This window comes from Empidonax traillii, unplaced genomic scaffold, assembly GCF_003031625.1.
Source record: "Empidonax traillii isolate 1590-97213 ecotype Southwest subspecies unplaced genomic scaffold, ASM303162v1 scaffold167:size2001844, whole genome shotgun sequence".
In the NCBI taxonomy this organism is placed as follows: Eukaryota; Metazoa; Chordata; class Aves; order Passeriformes; family Tyrannidae; genus Empidonax; species Empidonax traillii.
This window is the reverse complement of record NW_020955360.1, coordinates 1,206,556-1,220,031: the sequence shown is the minus strand read 5'-3', so window position 1 is coordinate 1,220,031 and position 13,476 is coordinate 1,206,556. Positions and strand designations below refer to the sequence as shown.

Sequence of the window (13,476 nt, the reverse complement as noted above, 5' to 3'; positions counted from 1 at the left end):
ATATTCCAGGTGTAATATTCAAATCATCATCTGTTACTAATTTTTATTACATGGGGAAAGACTGCACAGAAAGAACAAAACAGCACAGCAATGTAATAATAATAATGGCCAGTCTCTTCGCAAATGAAGAACCGGGGAAGGTCTTTCCACCTTCCAGCCTGCGCATTGGATTTTTTAGGTGAGACACAGTGTGCGCGGAACTGAGCCCACCCTTTAATCCTGAGGTTCATCTGCCGGGGCCAAGCACGCTTGGACGGTGGCAGCGAGGTCCTGAGGACGTAGATGGATTGCCTTACAGGGCTAACGAGCTCCATCTGCCCGGGGAGGGGCCCCGACCGGGAATCGAACCCGGGTCTCTGCAGTGACAGTGCAGTGTCTTTTCCCCTAGACCACCAGGGGCTCCCAGCACAGCAATGTAAGGTGGAAGAGACAGCAGTGGCTGGCTGCAGTTGTCTGTCTCACCATGGTGGTAGGGTGGTCAGGTGACTAATAAGGTTGTCAGGTTGATTACCCATAAGAGCCAACACCCAGTGTACTGCTGGGTAGAAAGGAATAGGAAATGACACCTTCACCTCTTGTGTAACTTCACCCTCAGGCTGTGTATTGTTAGCAGACTGCTGCCACCAGGAGAAAGAAGTGCTGCAATCTTCTTTACATTTGCTGGCTTTGGTCTTGGCATCTTGTCTGATTACAAGATAAGGTGATCCAGTTCACTCACCCAAGCAAACTAATAGCATGGATTCTTTTCATCCATTAGTTCTTCCAATAGGCAAAGTTAATACCACTGTCTTGGTAGGAGAGCTAGCTGACAGCATGCTTTCAGATATGCCAAGTATGCAGGCAAGTACAAACTTGGGAAATAGTTTGCTTGCTGAAAAAAATCAGTCTTGAGGATCTTCACTTTTAAGTCAGTGATACTATGCCACAAAGGAATTTCAACCTCTTTGTTCAGCATTAGCTCTGTTATTGATATTTCACTTAATTAGAAAAGCAACTGCTCTCAAGCCTAAGAAGTGTTTGAGTTGTTTTGCTTTAGTGTAAGCTTTGACCAGTTTAAAACCCTTGAATTTAAGGGAGCCCTGCTCAGAGCTCTATACAAATCTGCCTTAGATACAGTCCTTTCCTGTGAAGAAGGCCAGCAGCAGCATTTAATCCAGTTACTCACACTAGGGGTTAGCCTGATGTACCACACCATCATAGAACACTACTTCAGGAACAAAGCAACGCAGCTTCCTGTAACAGGGAGACACTTTATCAATAGCAGAGCATCTTGCAGAAGGCTGTCACATAATAGCACTCCTCGCAGGTTTTAGTGCCTAAGCTTTTTATTATTAACTTGAAGGCCTAAAGCCATATACCAGAGCTGATGGCTACTTCTGAGTGTACTTTTCAATAAGTCTCTATGAGGCAGCTTTGCATTCAGTAGTTTATTTATAATTGTAAAAGCATAAGTGTTACATATGTCGAGTAATTGCATATTTCTTAGAATCGTACCTACACATGGGACTGCTGTGTGCAAAGACAAGACAGTCATGCTTAGATTTCCCCCCAGTAGTTTGTTGCTTTACTATTTATTCCCCTCTTCAGTTCAGTAAAGTTTCCATAGAAACAGAGTGAGGAAACAGAGATAGATAATAGCTAGAGTTATTGAAGTGTATGAAGACATCATATGAAGTCAAGGCCCTTTAGAACTACTAGTAGAGATCTGCCTAGTTTTTAAAAAGGCAAAGCCCAGACTAGGCAAAAGTTACAGCAAACAGGCAACAAGCCAAGTTACAGGTAACTCAAGCCATTTGTATTTATAGCTTCTTATGAACATCACATCATTCCAAAAGATAGCAATGGGGTACATATACACACACATATTTTAAAAAAAGATACATGTATGTATATACATTTTTTAAATAAGGCATGTATTTATTTCAGGCTCTTAAAATATTTTTCCACCCCCTTTTCCTATTAATACAGCAGATGTTGCCATTTTATTGCTAAAGAAAGCATATCATCATTGCAAGCAGAACAGCATCAGCACTGGCTTTAGTCAGCAGTCCAGTTAATAAGATTCAAGACATATATTAATAGCATGGAAGAATATTACTGATACAGAAATACAGAAGACTAGCTGAATTCTATTTGAGAGTGCACCGAATCATTCTCTTGACATAGTCTGTAGTTAACAGTATAAACCACAAAGCAGAACAGCACCATTTCAGAGCAACAGAAAGAGATACCTAAAGTACTACTTCCCCATCTCTACTTAGCTGTTATATTAAAAAAATACGCAAGGGAAGGATGAGGACACAGACTTCATCTTCTGCTCTAACACTGTTTTCTTCTGCAAGAAATGATGCAGGACTTTTGAGCTCATTCAGATGTAAATCCTACTATGAATGAATATGCACGCCGTTTTCTTTGTGTAACTAATAATAGTCACTTGTTAATATGATTTACAAGGAGCACTCTCTAAGTTTTTTGTCAGCTTGCTTCAAGGAGATCCAAGTGTTCAACATGCTTGATCGCAGTTTGGCCCACACCAAATGGTTGTTTAACCCAAATATCTGGGCAGCAAACTGAGCAGCTCCTTCAGGTGACAGAGTAGTAGGGCAGCTAAGACCTGCAGAGAAGAGAATGCCACTTATTAAAGCATAGTTTATAGTAAAAAAAACATTGCCTCTGAAGAAAAACTTAACACAAAGTTTGTTTCAGCCTCCAGGTGCAATGATCCAGTTTTAAAGCTAGTGAAGCACCTCACGTTCCACTGCTTCTAACATGACTGCTTCATGGCATTTTAAACCAAAAGCCATCAGACCAAATGATTGCCATCAGACCAAATGACTCCCCTTACTTATACAGAGGTAACAGATTTCTGGGTCCCCGGGTTGCCAAGCATCCATTCAAGTCACTAACAAAGTTAAAAATCATATAGGTAGCAATGCACTGAAGTAATAGTTAAGTGCTGAGGTCTTACCTACACCAGGTATTATTTGATCTCTGATAATAAGGAAAACACAAAAAAATTCAATTATTTAAATTACCATTAATACTATTTCCAATTTCAGACTGGAATGTTTAGGAAGGATATAGGTTTATATTTTTCTAAAGACTATTCCTATGTAATCTTTGCTCTGTCTATTGGGCTTTTTGTCATGAAGAAGTTACAGACTATACACAGTATCTTTCTAAAGACTTTGCTCAGTACTGATCCAGCTACTTTTCCACATGTGTGTATACCAGAGCAACAAAAGTAGAGCTAGATCACAACAGGAGCGTAGGCTGAAGATATCTTACCACTGGGTAGTCTGAGAGAGGACCACACATCCTGAGTGCCCCAGTCAGCTGAGAGTGGAGGGCAGTTGACAACTGGGTAAGCAGTATTACCAGACATGACTGGCCCCAAGCCATTGCTTCTGCCAGCAACTGCAACAAACACTGTTGGGATTCCATCTCCTGGTGGGGAGGAAGACATTCAGTGATAAGCAATCCACCTTGTTCTCTGCCATCTGGTTTCATGGGAACTGTATCCAAGTCCACAGTTCTGTTTGCAGTTGTTCTGTCAATTCCATTCCAGGGCACTAGAATTTTGTGTTCACCTTCCCCCTTTACAGAAATGTCTTCTAAATCTTTCAGCCTTAAATCCCATCTACTGTTTATCACGACTGAAGTTAGTATTTCTTACTCTGCCTCTGAGGGGAAATCTCAGTATCAGAGAAAGAGGTGCTGCTTAGCTTTGTAGAGAATATAGCCATTAAACCTCTGGCATCATTCAAGTGTTCCTCTCCTTAAATCTCTTAACAGTTCACCTCGAACTAAGTGTTTCTCAACAAACCACATTTGTAGTTTCACCAAGTAGAAAGTATACTGGCACAAAATAAATAGTTCCTATCTCTCATCGGCTAGGCTATAAACAGTTTTGAAAAGATTTCAAGTTTTCTTGGCAAATAGAATAATTTAAATCAAGTATCTTTTTCTCATGGCATCCAAAGTAATACGCAAGAGTATTTTCATAAAACAAGCAGGAAAGCATAGTGGGAGCAACATCTGCTTTGTAAATAACATAAGAATATTTAGAGTCAACTAGAGAAACTGTCTTTCCTCCTTGTTTCAAAAGGGCTGGAATCATCAACAAGATGCTATAATAAGTGTGTTAACATGATCAAGGCTTGGGCAAAGCAGTTGTGGTACTGAGAAAAGCAGAGGATGGAAGCTGTGTCTGGGCACTAGGACAATATATTACTCTGAAATTGCTCAGAACAGTCTATCATTATGCAGTTAGCAAGTGTGAATCAGCATTGTAACTGCTTGGTGTTGTGTTTAACAGAAAATGGAAAAACCCCACATAAATCCTCAGGTTGCCAAGTCTTTCTGGAACGTGTTTCAGTTCAAATCAGTATTTCTTTGGCATTTACCTTCATATTCTGCTTTGATCCTCAGGGTTTCATCTGGCCCTTTGTGAGCAGAGGTCACTCTTAATTCACAAGGAATTCCAAAGGTTGCACATGCCTTTTTTATTTTTTCACAGTGACTGAGGTCAGAAGGAGATCCCATCAACACCACAACTCTGCCTTGGCTCTTTGTTTTCAGAAGCAACTAGGGAGAATAGTGGAGAGGGATGGAAAGAAAAGCAGTCAGGGGGATTAAAGACATGCAGTTATCAAAGTCTAGATGTGTTGATCATAAAAACAGGTACCTCCACTCTCTCTGAAACCCATTCGAAGTTTCTCTTAACCATTTGCAGTGCTTCAGGAGTCACTTCTTTCAGGTCCCGATAGGACTGAAAAGAGGAAAATAAAAATACTGAAGTGTTGTAGTTTAACCCCAGACAGCAACCAAGCCCCATGCAGCTCACTCACTCCCCAGCATGGGATCAGGGAGAGAACTGGTAGGGTAAGAGCAGGAAAACTCATGGGTTGAGCTAAAGACAGTTTAATAGGGAAAGCAAAAGCCACGTATGTAAGCAAAGTGAAACATGGAATTTATTCACTGCTTCCCATGGGCAGGCAGGTGTTCAGCCACTCCCAGGAGAGCAGGGCCCCATCATATGTAACGGTTGCTTGGAAAGACAAACGCCATCACTTTAAACATCTCGTTTTTTCCTCCTCCTTTCCCCCCGCAGTATATACTGAGCATCATGTCATTTGGTATGGAATAATCCTTTGGTCAGTTGGAGTCACCTGTCCAGCTGTGTCTCCTCCCAGCCTCCCGTGCACCCCCAATTTCCTCACCAGCGTGACAGTACAAAAGCATAGAAGGCCTTGGCTCTGTGTAAGCCCTGCCCAGCAATAACAAAAACATCTCTGTATTATCACCACTGTGTTCAGCACAAATCCAAAACACAGCCCCAAACCAGCCACTGTGAAGAAAATTAACTCAGCCCCAGCCAAAACCAGCACATGAAGTTAATGCGGTTTGGGTACACAAAGCACTCATTTTGCTACCATAATAGATAAGAATTATTATTATATCTCAACTGAAATATTTATGCAGTTTCTAGCCATTCCACAGGAAGGTGAACAGAGATTGGTACAGATATGGGAAAAATGAATAGGGAAGACACTGGAATATATATAACTATACTGGATATACAGAATATCTAAATATATTGGGATATATTTAATGAGGAACTATCTCAGCAGGTGTAAACAAACTCCTACATTACAACTTATGGCCATTTGCAACACAAAAGACTTTCAGCCACAAGGGTATCAAGGTTTTGGAAGCTTTCCAAAGGGAAAATGTAAGGAAAGACATACAACTTCTTTAATATTGGCTTTGTAATTATATGATTGCCTGTACCAGCCAACCTAGGTTCTACATCTTGTTATCATGGACCTTATTTCAGGGAGATGAGCAAAAGCACCATCAAAGCAATTCAAGCATGCTACTACATAATTCAGGTCCAGTAAACAATAGAGCAGTTCTGCTTTCCAGTTTAAAATTAATACCCTTTCTCCCACGTGCACTTTGGAAATCTTCCCCTGTGGCTTACAACCAGTTTCTCTTACAGGATCTCTGTAAGAGAATGTCTTAACATTGAGAATTGTCTTAACAGCTTCTATTCTTCACACCGATTTGTTATCCAGCTATTTTATTATTATCTGCACAAGTCATATTCTTACAGTCCCTGGAAACTCCACACTTTATTACAACAGCTCCAGTCAATGGTGCTGTTGGGTATTTCAACTGAAGATATACAGAGGATCTGTTTTCCTACCACAAACCAGATAAACAATTTAAATGAGAAGAGGCTAAGATATTAGGTCCATATGAACTACTCTGTAACACGGTAAGACTAGAAAAAGCCACACTGAAAAAGGACTCCTACAGTTTAACATCTGCTTTTATTCTCCCTCCCTGTGGACTTAGAAGGTAAAAAGGTTAAAGCATTACCTGTTTGTCCTTCTGCTGGCTTCTGTCTCCTGCTGGCCACAGTCTCCATGAATCATTATCAATAACATCAGCAAGAACTATTTCTTTTGTCAGCATATTAACACCAAATTCAATCTAAAAAGACAGTAAGAATCCTATTTTAGTAAATATACAGTGATGTATTTCCTGTCAGAACTGGGATCATCAGAAATCAAGTTCTTATACCTTGAGGTCTACCAGAGTACAGTTTTGGGGCTGCCATGCTTTTTCCAGGATCTCAAAAATAGCTTGAGTAGAACGAGCCATAATATCCACTTCAGTCTGGCCAATAGTAAGTCCAGCAAAACAGAATTTTGCTTCAATTATTTGCTCCTCAGACCACTGTGGATCATTATTAGCATCATCCTGTTAAGAAAACCAGAACAAATACGTCACATAATTTAAGCTTGCTATTAGAGGAAAATAACCATTAGAAGATACTGAGTTTTTAAAAAAAAAAAAAAAATACAAGTTTCAAACTAGTATTTTATGATTAGCATTAAAAAAGTGACAGGATACACCAAACCCAGCATTTTAGGTCACAATTCACAAGACACTTCTTTGAGCATGCATTTTCCAAGAATTTCAGAATCCTAAGTGACTACCTAGCTACTTACCCTCACCATGCAAGTACCGTTTATTTTAATTTCTTCAAATATATTGACAGATCTGGTGCAGCTTATGCCTAAAACATTCTTATACCTACATTTTACTATTTTTATGTACAGTTTGGCTTGTTGTTCTTTAATGTCCCTGTAAGCCAGTATTGTATGCACTTTAGACAAAAAAGCTGTTGGACAAGAATGCAAGAAAATATTAGGATGGCAAAACTACTGATAGTGCCTGAGACGGTTGGTCAGACACTGGCACTTACTTGCTGTATCTGTCAGCATTTTAAAAGAGATAGAGTTCTATCTCTGTTTAAGTTTGATTAACATCACAGGAAAGGAAACCTACCTTGTAAAACATCTCAATTTTGGGTGGGTAAAACTTATATCCTTCTTTGACACCAGGGTTTCTCTTGAGGAAGGAGCCAGTAGCAATTCTTCTGCACACCCATTCAATCGGGATCATTTCACAGTGAGCGGCTATGAATGCCGTGTCACTCTGTTTCCTGACAAAAGCTGTTTTGATTCCTAAATATAAAGACAGCAGCTTAGTTCCATGAGTAGGCACATTCCATACTTGAAACAAGGGTCACAAAATGATCTTTAATTTTAAGTACATCTGAATCTTGTTCTTTCCTGGACTTAAGGGACACACTGAATCTTAGAGTATTTTAAACCTGCCCTGGCCTTGCAAAAGGCAATCAATGCAGTTATCTCCTACGAGTCTTTAGTTTTGCCAGTTTTATCATACAACACTCACTTGTAGCTCAGAAATCCTATTCTTGCAAATAATTTTGTTCACAGAGCCTTTCTTAAAAAAAAAAAAATCTGTCCTTCACAATGTTTTTGTTTGTTTGTCTTTAAAATTAGCAGCAACCAAGTACCTAACTGTGCTCTCTGGTGGAAGATTCATTACACATGGAACAGTAATTGGAGGGTTTCAAAGTAAGGGAGCATGGTAGTCTTTACTATTTTGCTTAATAAAGGAGGATGGGGCAGAGAGCAGAATGGCTTTGTCCTCGCTTTTGTTACAAACAGTTATTTGGGGCACTAGATCTTAGTGATTTCTTACACAAAAGACAGTAAAACCCAGAAGCTTGTGTACCCAAACAAACCTGTTGCAGCAAGTCAGCACTTTTACACGGTAAGATGACAGATCCCCTATTCAACAGCCAACACATGCAGATCAGTATTTTAAGTGCAAAATGGATCTTTTAAAATTTCACTCTTGAGGAAAGTCCCACCTTTCTCCCGCCCCAGAGCAAGACAACTGTCAAGCCCAATTGACATCTGCCAGAAACAGAAGGCAAAGGATCTGTATTCAGTCAAACCAAGGAGAAGCTCTATTCCACACCACTTCCAGAGCCATAAAGAAGGGATTAAAAGGTCTTAAAATATAGTATTAACACTGACTCTTCAGATTTTGTTGCGTTTCCTTCAAGGGTAAAATGATTTAAATAATAAACTGCACATTAAGGCACTTCTAAATCCAGGCATTACAGACCCTGCATGGTTCACTACTACATTTTTCATCACTGCAGATGTGCTTTTGCTGGGCTGACATTAGCTATATTATAAAAGGGAGAGAAACTTTAACAGAACTTCGTAAATCATCAGCTCTGAAAGAGCAGGTTAAGAAAAGTTGCGCAAAGCAAACAAACTACTTCTACAATAAGGCAGCCATATTATCTGCCATTTACACTCAAATAAGCAAACTGGAAGAGAACCCCGAAAGGTCTTTTGTTGCTTTAAAAAGCAGCTGCAGTTTACTCTGCATGTTTTGCCACAGCACCTGTGGAAGGTTTGAGTACAACCCATTTGTGGATTTTTGAGAGGTCTACAGAATGGCTTCTTCACACTAGAAGTTCACATTTCTAGGGCATGAAATATTTTCATTGTTATCTTGACTACTGCCATTCAAAAACTAAGCAAAGCATCTCACTAACTGTTCCTAAAGAGAAACTGGTAGTTTAAATCAACTGCAAATATAATCAGATACACTGGAGGCTTTCTTTGTACTCCCAAGAAAGCCAGTGACTGAGGATTGCACTGAATTACTTGATGTATCTTTGTCTCAGTCCATATTTTCGGAACAACTCACAGAAAAACATACAACTCTACAGAAACCATCTGTCTCTTCCTCATATATGAAACATACTAGGACTTCACTGTTTGTCTGAGAGCTATTACCACACCTTCTAACAGATAATACAAATTCTAGACTAACTCAGCTGGTACCCAAAGCAATCTTTATGTGAATGCTTCAGAGTACACTGAGCACACAACTATAAGCAGTCTTGACCAAGTTTACTGGTGCCTCTATTATAGAACTGTTTGCAGACTCACCACCAGCACAAATTCCTCTCTGTAACTTGCAAACTTTTTAAAGACATTTCAAAATGCTTTCACAAAGCAAAGCTACTGGCTCCATTTTTGGAAATGCAGTGCAAAACTCACCAAAGTCAGTTATGTATTCTGTGATAGCCCACTTTTAGCATCAGAAGTATTTTGAGTCTCTTAAAGTAAGCTTTAAGCTTCTGATACATTCAATAGACTGATAAATAAATTTGCAACGTGGTCCTCCTGTCTGTTGTACAAATGTACAAAACTAACAAACTTTATGTTGCTATAACACAACTGAGAAGGGAAAAATACACTGTAATTTAATGTTTTAACATGTGTAAACAAATTTCACACAGCCTAGACATAGTCTGGTAGTGCCACTAGCTAGCAGCGACTTCTATGCAGGCACATGTAGGCAGAGGAGAGGATTAGGGGCGTGTCTAAACAAGCAGGAGAAACTATTGCAGTTATCTGCCAGACTAAATTACTGGAAATACTCTCACGATCCAAATGAGCAAGTCGTCCACCCATCTCTGAAGTACCAGAGAGAAAAGCGTAACTAAAACCTAACAAAATAGAGACTAAAAAACCACCAGAGCCTCAAGGCAGGATAAACGCTTATACAGAAACAATGCTGTTTTGCAACAATGTCTGTAACACACGGGCACATACTCTACCTTTAAAATACTTACCCGATTCCTGAAGCAGCTGAAACACACAGCTAGTTGTTGTGTTGGAAATGGCAGCTTTCCCTTCCATTCGGTCCTTCCTGGCTGCATTTCCCGCCGTAATTTGGTCTTTTGACTGCATGAGAACACATCCCGGGATGTCTGGCAGCTCATACACTTCTTTCGTTTTACCTTCATTAACTTTTTTACCAAGTTTCAGGTCTAGAGAAATTGAAAAAAAAAAAAATCAGTTTAACATTGAAAGGACTTGTTTACTTCCGCACGCACGCCCACAACCTTCGCGTCCAAAGGGGAGACCAGCAGGACCCCGCGCTGCGGGCAGAGCCCACGAGGAGCTCGCTAAGCCCCCACCCACGGTGCGACTTGGCCCCGTTCCCCCCGAGCAGCGAGGCCAAAAGCCATCGCTCCGGGCTCCTGCCCAGGCGGCCCCGGCTCGCCAGGGACGCGCGGGTTGCAGGCGGGCAGGTCCCGCGGGAGGCAGCAGCGCCGCTTTCACCACCTTTTTTTTTATCTTCGGGACAAATCCCGAGCTCCGCGATCTGAGCGGCGCGGGGCGGCAGCCGCCCGCAGCATCCTCTGCCTGGAGCTGCCCGTCGCCGTCTCTCCGGCGGGACCGGGGGCAGCCGTGCCCACCCTCGTGCTGGGACCGGCCACCCACAAGAAAAAAATATAAAAATCAGAACTACGCGAGAAAAAAAGTTGGCTCCGGAGCACTTACACCCCCAGCGGTGTACTGGCCAGCGGGCACTGGTCCCCGGGAGCGGCGTCCCCGACCCACCCCCGCGACGGCCGCACCTTACCTGATGCTGCGGGGGCCATGGCTGCGGCGGGAGCGGGCTCGGGCACCTAGAGCACAGAGAGAGCCTGAGCGCACGCCGCGGGCTCGGCCGCCGGGGTAAGAAGGGGCCGGCGGAAGGGGCGGGCAGGCCGGGCCGCGGGCAGCGGCGCCGCCCGCCAATCGCCGCCCAACGCGGTGGGGCGGCCCCGCCGAGCCCCCCGGGCGAAGCCCGAGCGGCAGCATCTCCCCCCCGCCCCGAGCAAACACGGCCCCGGCCCGCTGCCCAGCCAATGTCGGCGCCGCACCGCGCCCGGCCCAGGGCCCCCCGCGCCCCCTGCCCCGCGGGCAAACATCTCCCCCCCCCCGGCCTGCAGCGCCCCGCGGGCAAACATTCCCCCCCTCCCGGCCTGGAGCGCCCCGCGGGGTCGCGGGGCCGAGGGGAAGCGAGGGGAGGCGGGGCCGGGCGAGGCGGCAGTACGGGCCGGGGGTGCGGTGTTCGCCCCCCCGCATGTAAATGAAGGCGGGAGGCTCCCGCTGGCCCGCCGGGAGCCCGGAGCGGGAGGCGCTGTTGGCTGAACGCGCCGCCGGCAGCAGCGCGCGGGAGCCGCCGGAGCGGGGCCGGGACTGGGAGCGGAGCCGCCACGTGCTGCTCGCGCCATGGAGCTGGAGGAGCTGGGCATCCGGGAGGAGTGCGGCGTGTTCGGCTGCATCGCCTCGGGCGCGTGGCCCACGGAGCTGGACGTGCCCCATGTGCTCACGCTGGGGCTGGTGGGGCTGCAGCACAGGTGAGGAGGCGGGGGGCTCGGGGGCGGCTCTGGCCGGACGGGGCCATCGTCCGGAGCCGGCGGCTCCGTGTCGAGGCCGGGCCGCGGCGGCCGCCCCGGGGCCGGCCGGGGCCCCGCGCCGGCACGTGCAGCTGGGAGGGCCCCGGGTCGCGGGCGGCGGGAGCGGCTGGGACGGGAGACGAGCGGGCTGGGACGGGAGTCGAGCGGGCTGAGGGGAAAAGCGGCGCGGCCGGGGGGCCTTTCCACCCCAGCCGGTCCTTCCGCCCCGGGCCGGCGGGGAGCCCCGCAGCATCCCGGAGGCGAAGCGCAAGGAACGCCCCGGCGCCTCCCGCCCCCTCGGGCCGGCCCCGCCGAAGGAGCAGCTCTCGGATGCCTGTGGACCTCGGCTGCATCTCGCTTGAGTCGCATCCGCTGCCGGGGCCGCGCCGCCGGCCCGGGCGTGCGCGGGTCCCTGCGCGGAGCCCGCGGTGTCGCCGCGCCTCCGGCGTCGGGGATGCGCCCCGCGCAGCGGGATCCGCTCCGGGATGGGCAGAGGGATGCGCGGAAGCGCCCGCCGCCTCGTCCAAGGCACGCCGGGCGCTGACCTGCCTACGGCTCGGCCTGGGCCGGCCGGCCCTCTCGAGATGCTCTCGTTAAAGTGTAACTCACAGTAATCGAGCTACCGAAAAGGAGCAGTACTTGAACATCTTTAGGTGCCTGCTAGCCATAGTGGATGGATCCTTTACCATGATACAATAAAACTTCTACCTGGCATGTCTACAGCAGTGTACAACAGACCCGACTCGCGGTGATCCGGGTGGATGCAGAGCTGCAGAGTGAAGTTTGGCATCCATAGTAATAATGTTATGGTCTGACATATACTAATCATTTTTCAGTGGTGCCAGAAAGGGGTATCCTCCTTGTGGGAACACGTGCACAGCCAAACACACACATGCTCGTTTAGTGTAGTACATGCTGGGCTTCTGTCGTACACACAAGCCTGTATACTGTGCTTATATTCAGAGTTGCAAAAAGTGTGCTAAATAAACACATTCCTGACAGTCTGCGGTAGGTGGGCTGCTCCAAGTACACATGCACTGGATAGATCAAATATGTTCCTTGTATTTCTGAGGCCACAGACATGTAAAGGTTGCTCTGAAATTGTTTTTGGACCAACAATAGGGAATACTTTATGTAGAGATGTTATGTATATTACAGTGGAGTTTAAATACTTTCACTGGTGAAATGCTGCATCCCTACATGACTCTTGTATCCTAATAATTCAGTTTGGGCTTCAGGTGTATAATTTCTAAGCTATATATATTTGCCAGTGTCCATCAAAAAAGTTTTTATTGGGAATGATAGAGCTGCAGAATTCAAGGAACAAAGCTATGTAATTAATAGCCATATTTTAGATTGTGCCTTTTTTCTGTAAAGAGGCTGGTTAAAGAAATCTTACTTCATTTTTCCTTACAGTTATACTAGTGGACCTGGAGTTTCTTAGTTGGAAATAAATTATCAATGTATTTTGATTACTTTCCTTTTTTATTATCTCAATTTTCACTGCAACCTTATTTCATGATTTTTCAATATGCATTTTTTTCATATTTTTTCTTTCTGATGGGCACTTGACAATTATATTTCATTTGCATGAGCTTTTTAATACCAGATATCCCCTGTGGAGGACACAATTGTAGATAGTACTACTGTTACATTGAAGCTAAGCAGTTCACAAGTTCTACAGGAAGCCACACACCTTAAGAGGTACATGCACTGCCTCTGATTCTGATTTTCTAACTCAACAATTGTCAAAATTTTTAAGAGGTGCTTTCTTAGAGACGTAAACATTGCACATGTAAAGTGAAACAATCTGTTCAATTAGGTATACC

At 44.8% G+C, this 13,476-nt stretch overlaps 2 protein-coding genes across 3 annotated transcripts in view; one reads left to right on the top strand and one right to left on the bottom strand.

The window, feature by feature from the left end:
• Positions 1-1,412: 1,412 nt before the first annotated feature.
• On the bottom strand, positions 1,413-10,975 carry PAICS (phosphoribosylaminoimidazole carboxylase and phosphoribosylaminoimidazolesuccinocarboxamide synthase). The gene is made up of 9 exons (XM_027885535.1): positions 10,846-10,975; positions 10,049-10,246; positions 7,363-7,541; positions 6,592-6,771; positions 6,388-6,501; positions 4,688-4,771; positions 4,407-4,587; positions 3,289-3,447; positions 1,413-2,614 (listed from the first exon to the last, which is right to left on the bottom strand). The coding sequence occupies exons 1-9, from the start codon at positions 10,862-10,864 to the stop codon at positions 2,448-2,450; spliced, it is 1,281 nt and encodes a 426-aa protein (XP_027741336.1). The 5' UTR covers positions 10,865-10,975; the 3' UTR covers positions 1,413-2,447.
• Positions 10,976-11,410: 435 nt separating this feature from the next.
• The window catches only part of PPAT (phosphoribosyl pyrophosphate amidotransferase), a 42,194-nt gene continuing 40,128 nt past the window's right edge, over positions 11,411-13,476 (top strand). Inside the window, exon 1 of one of the 2 annotated variants that reach the window (XM_027885526.1) lies at positions 11,411-11,608. In XM_027885526.1, the coding sequence (XP_027741327.1) occupies positions 11,481-11,608 (128 nt within the window). In that variant the 5' untranslated portion in view covers positions 11,411-11,480. The remainder of the gene's footprint in view (positions 11,609-13,476) is intronic. The other variant, XM_027885527.1, reaches the window with a different exon arrangement.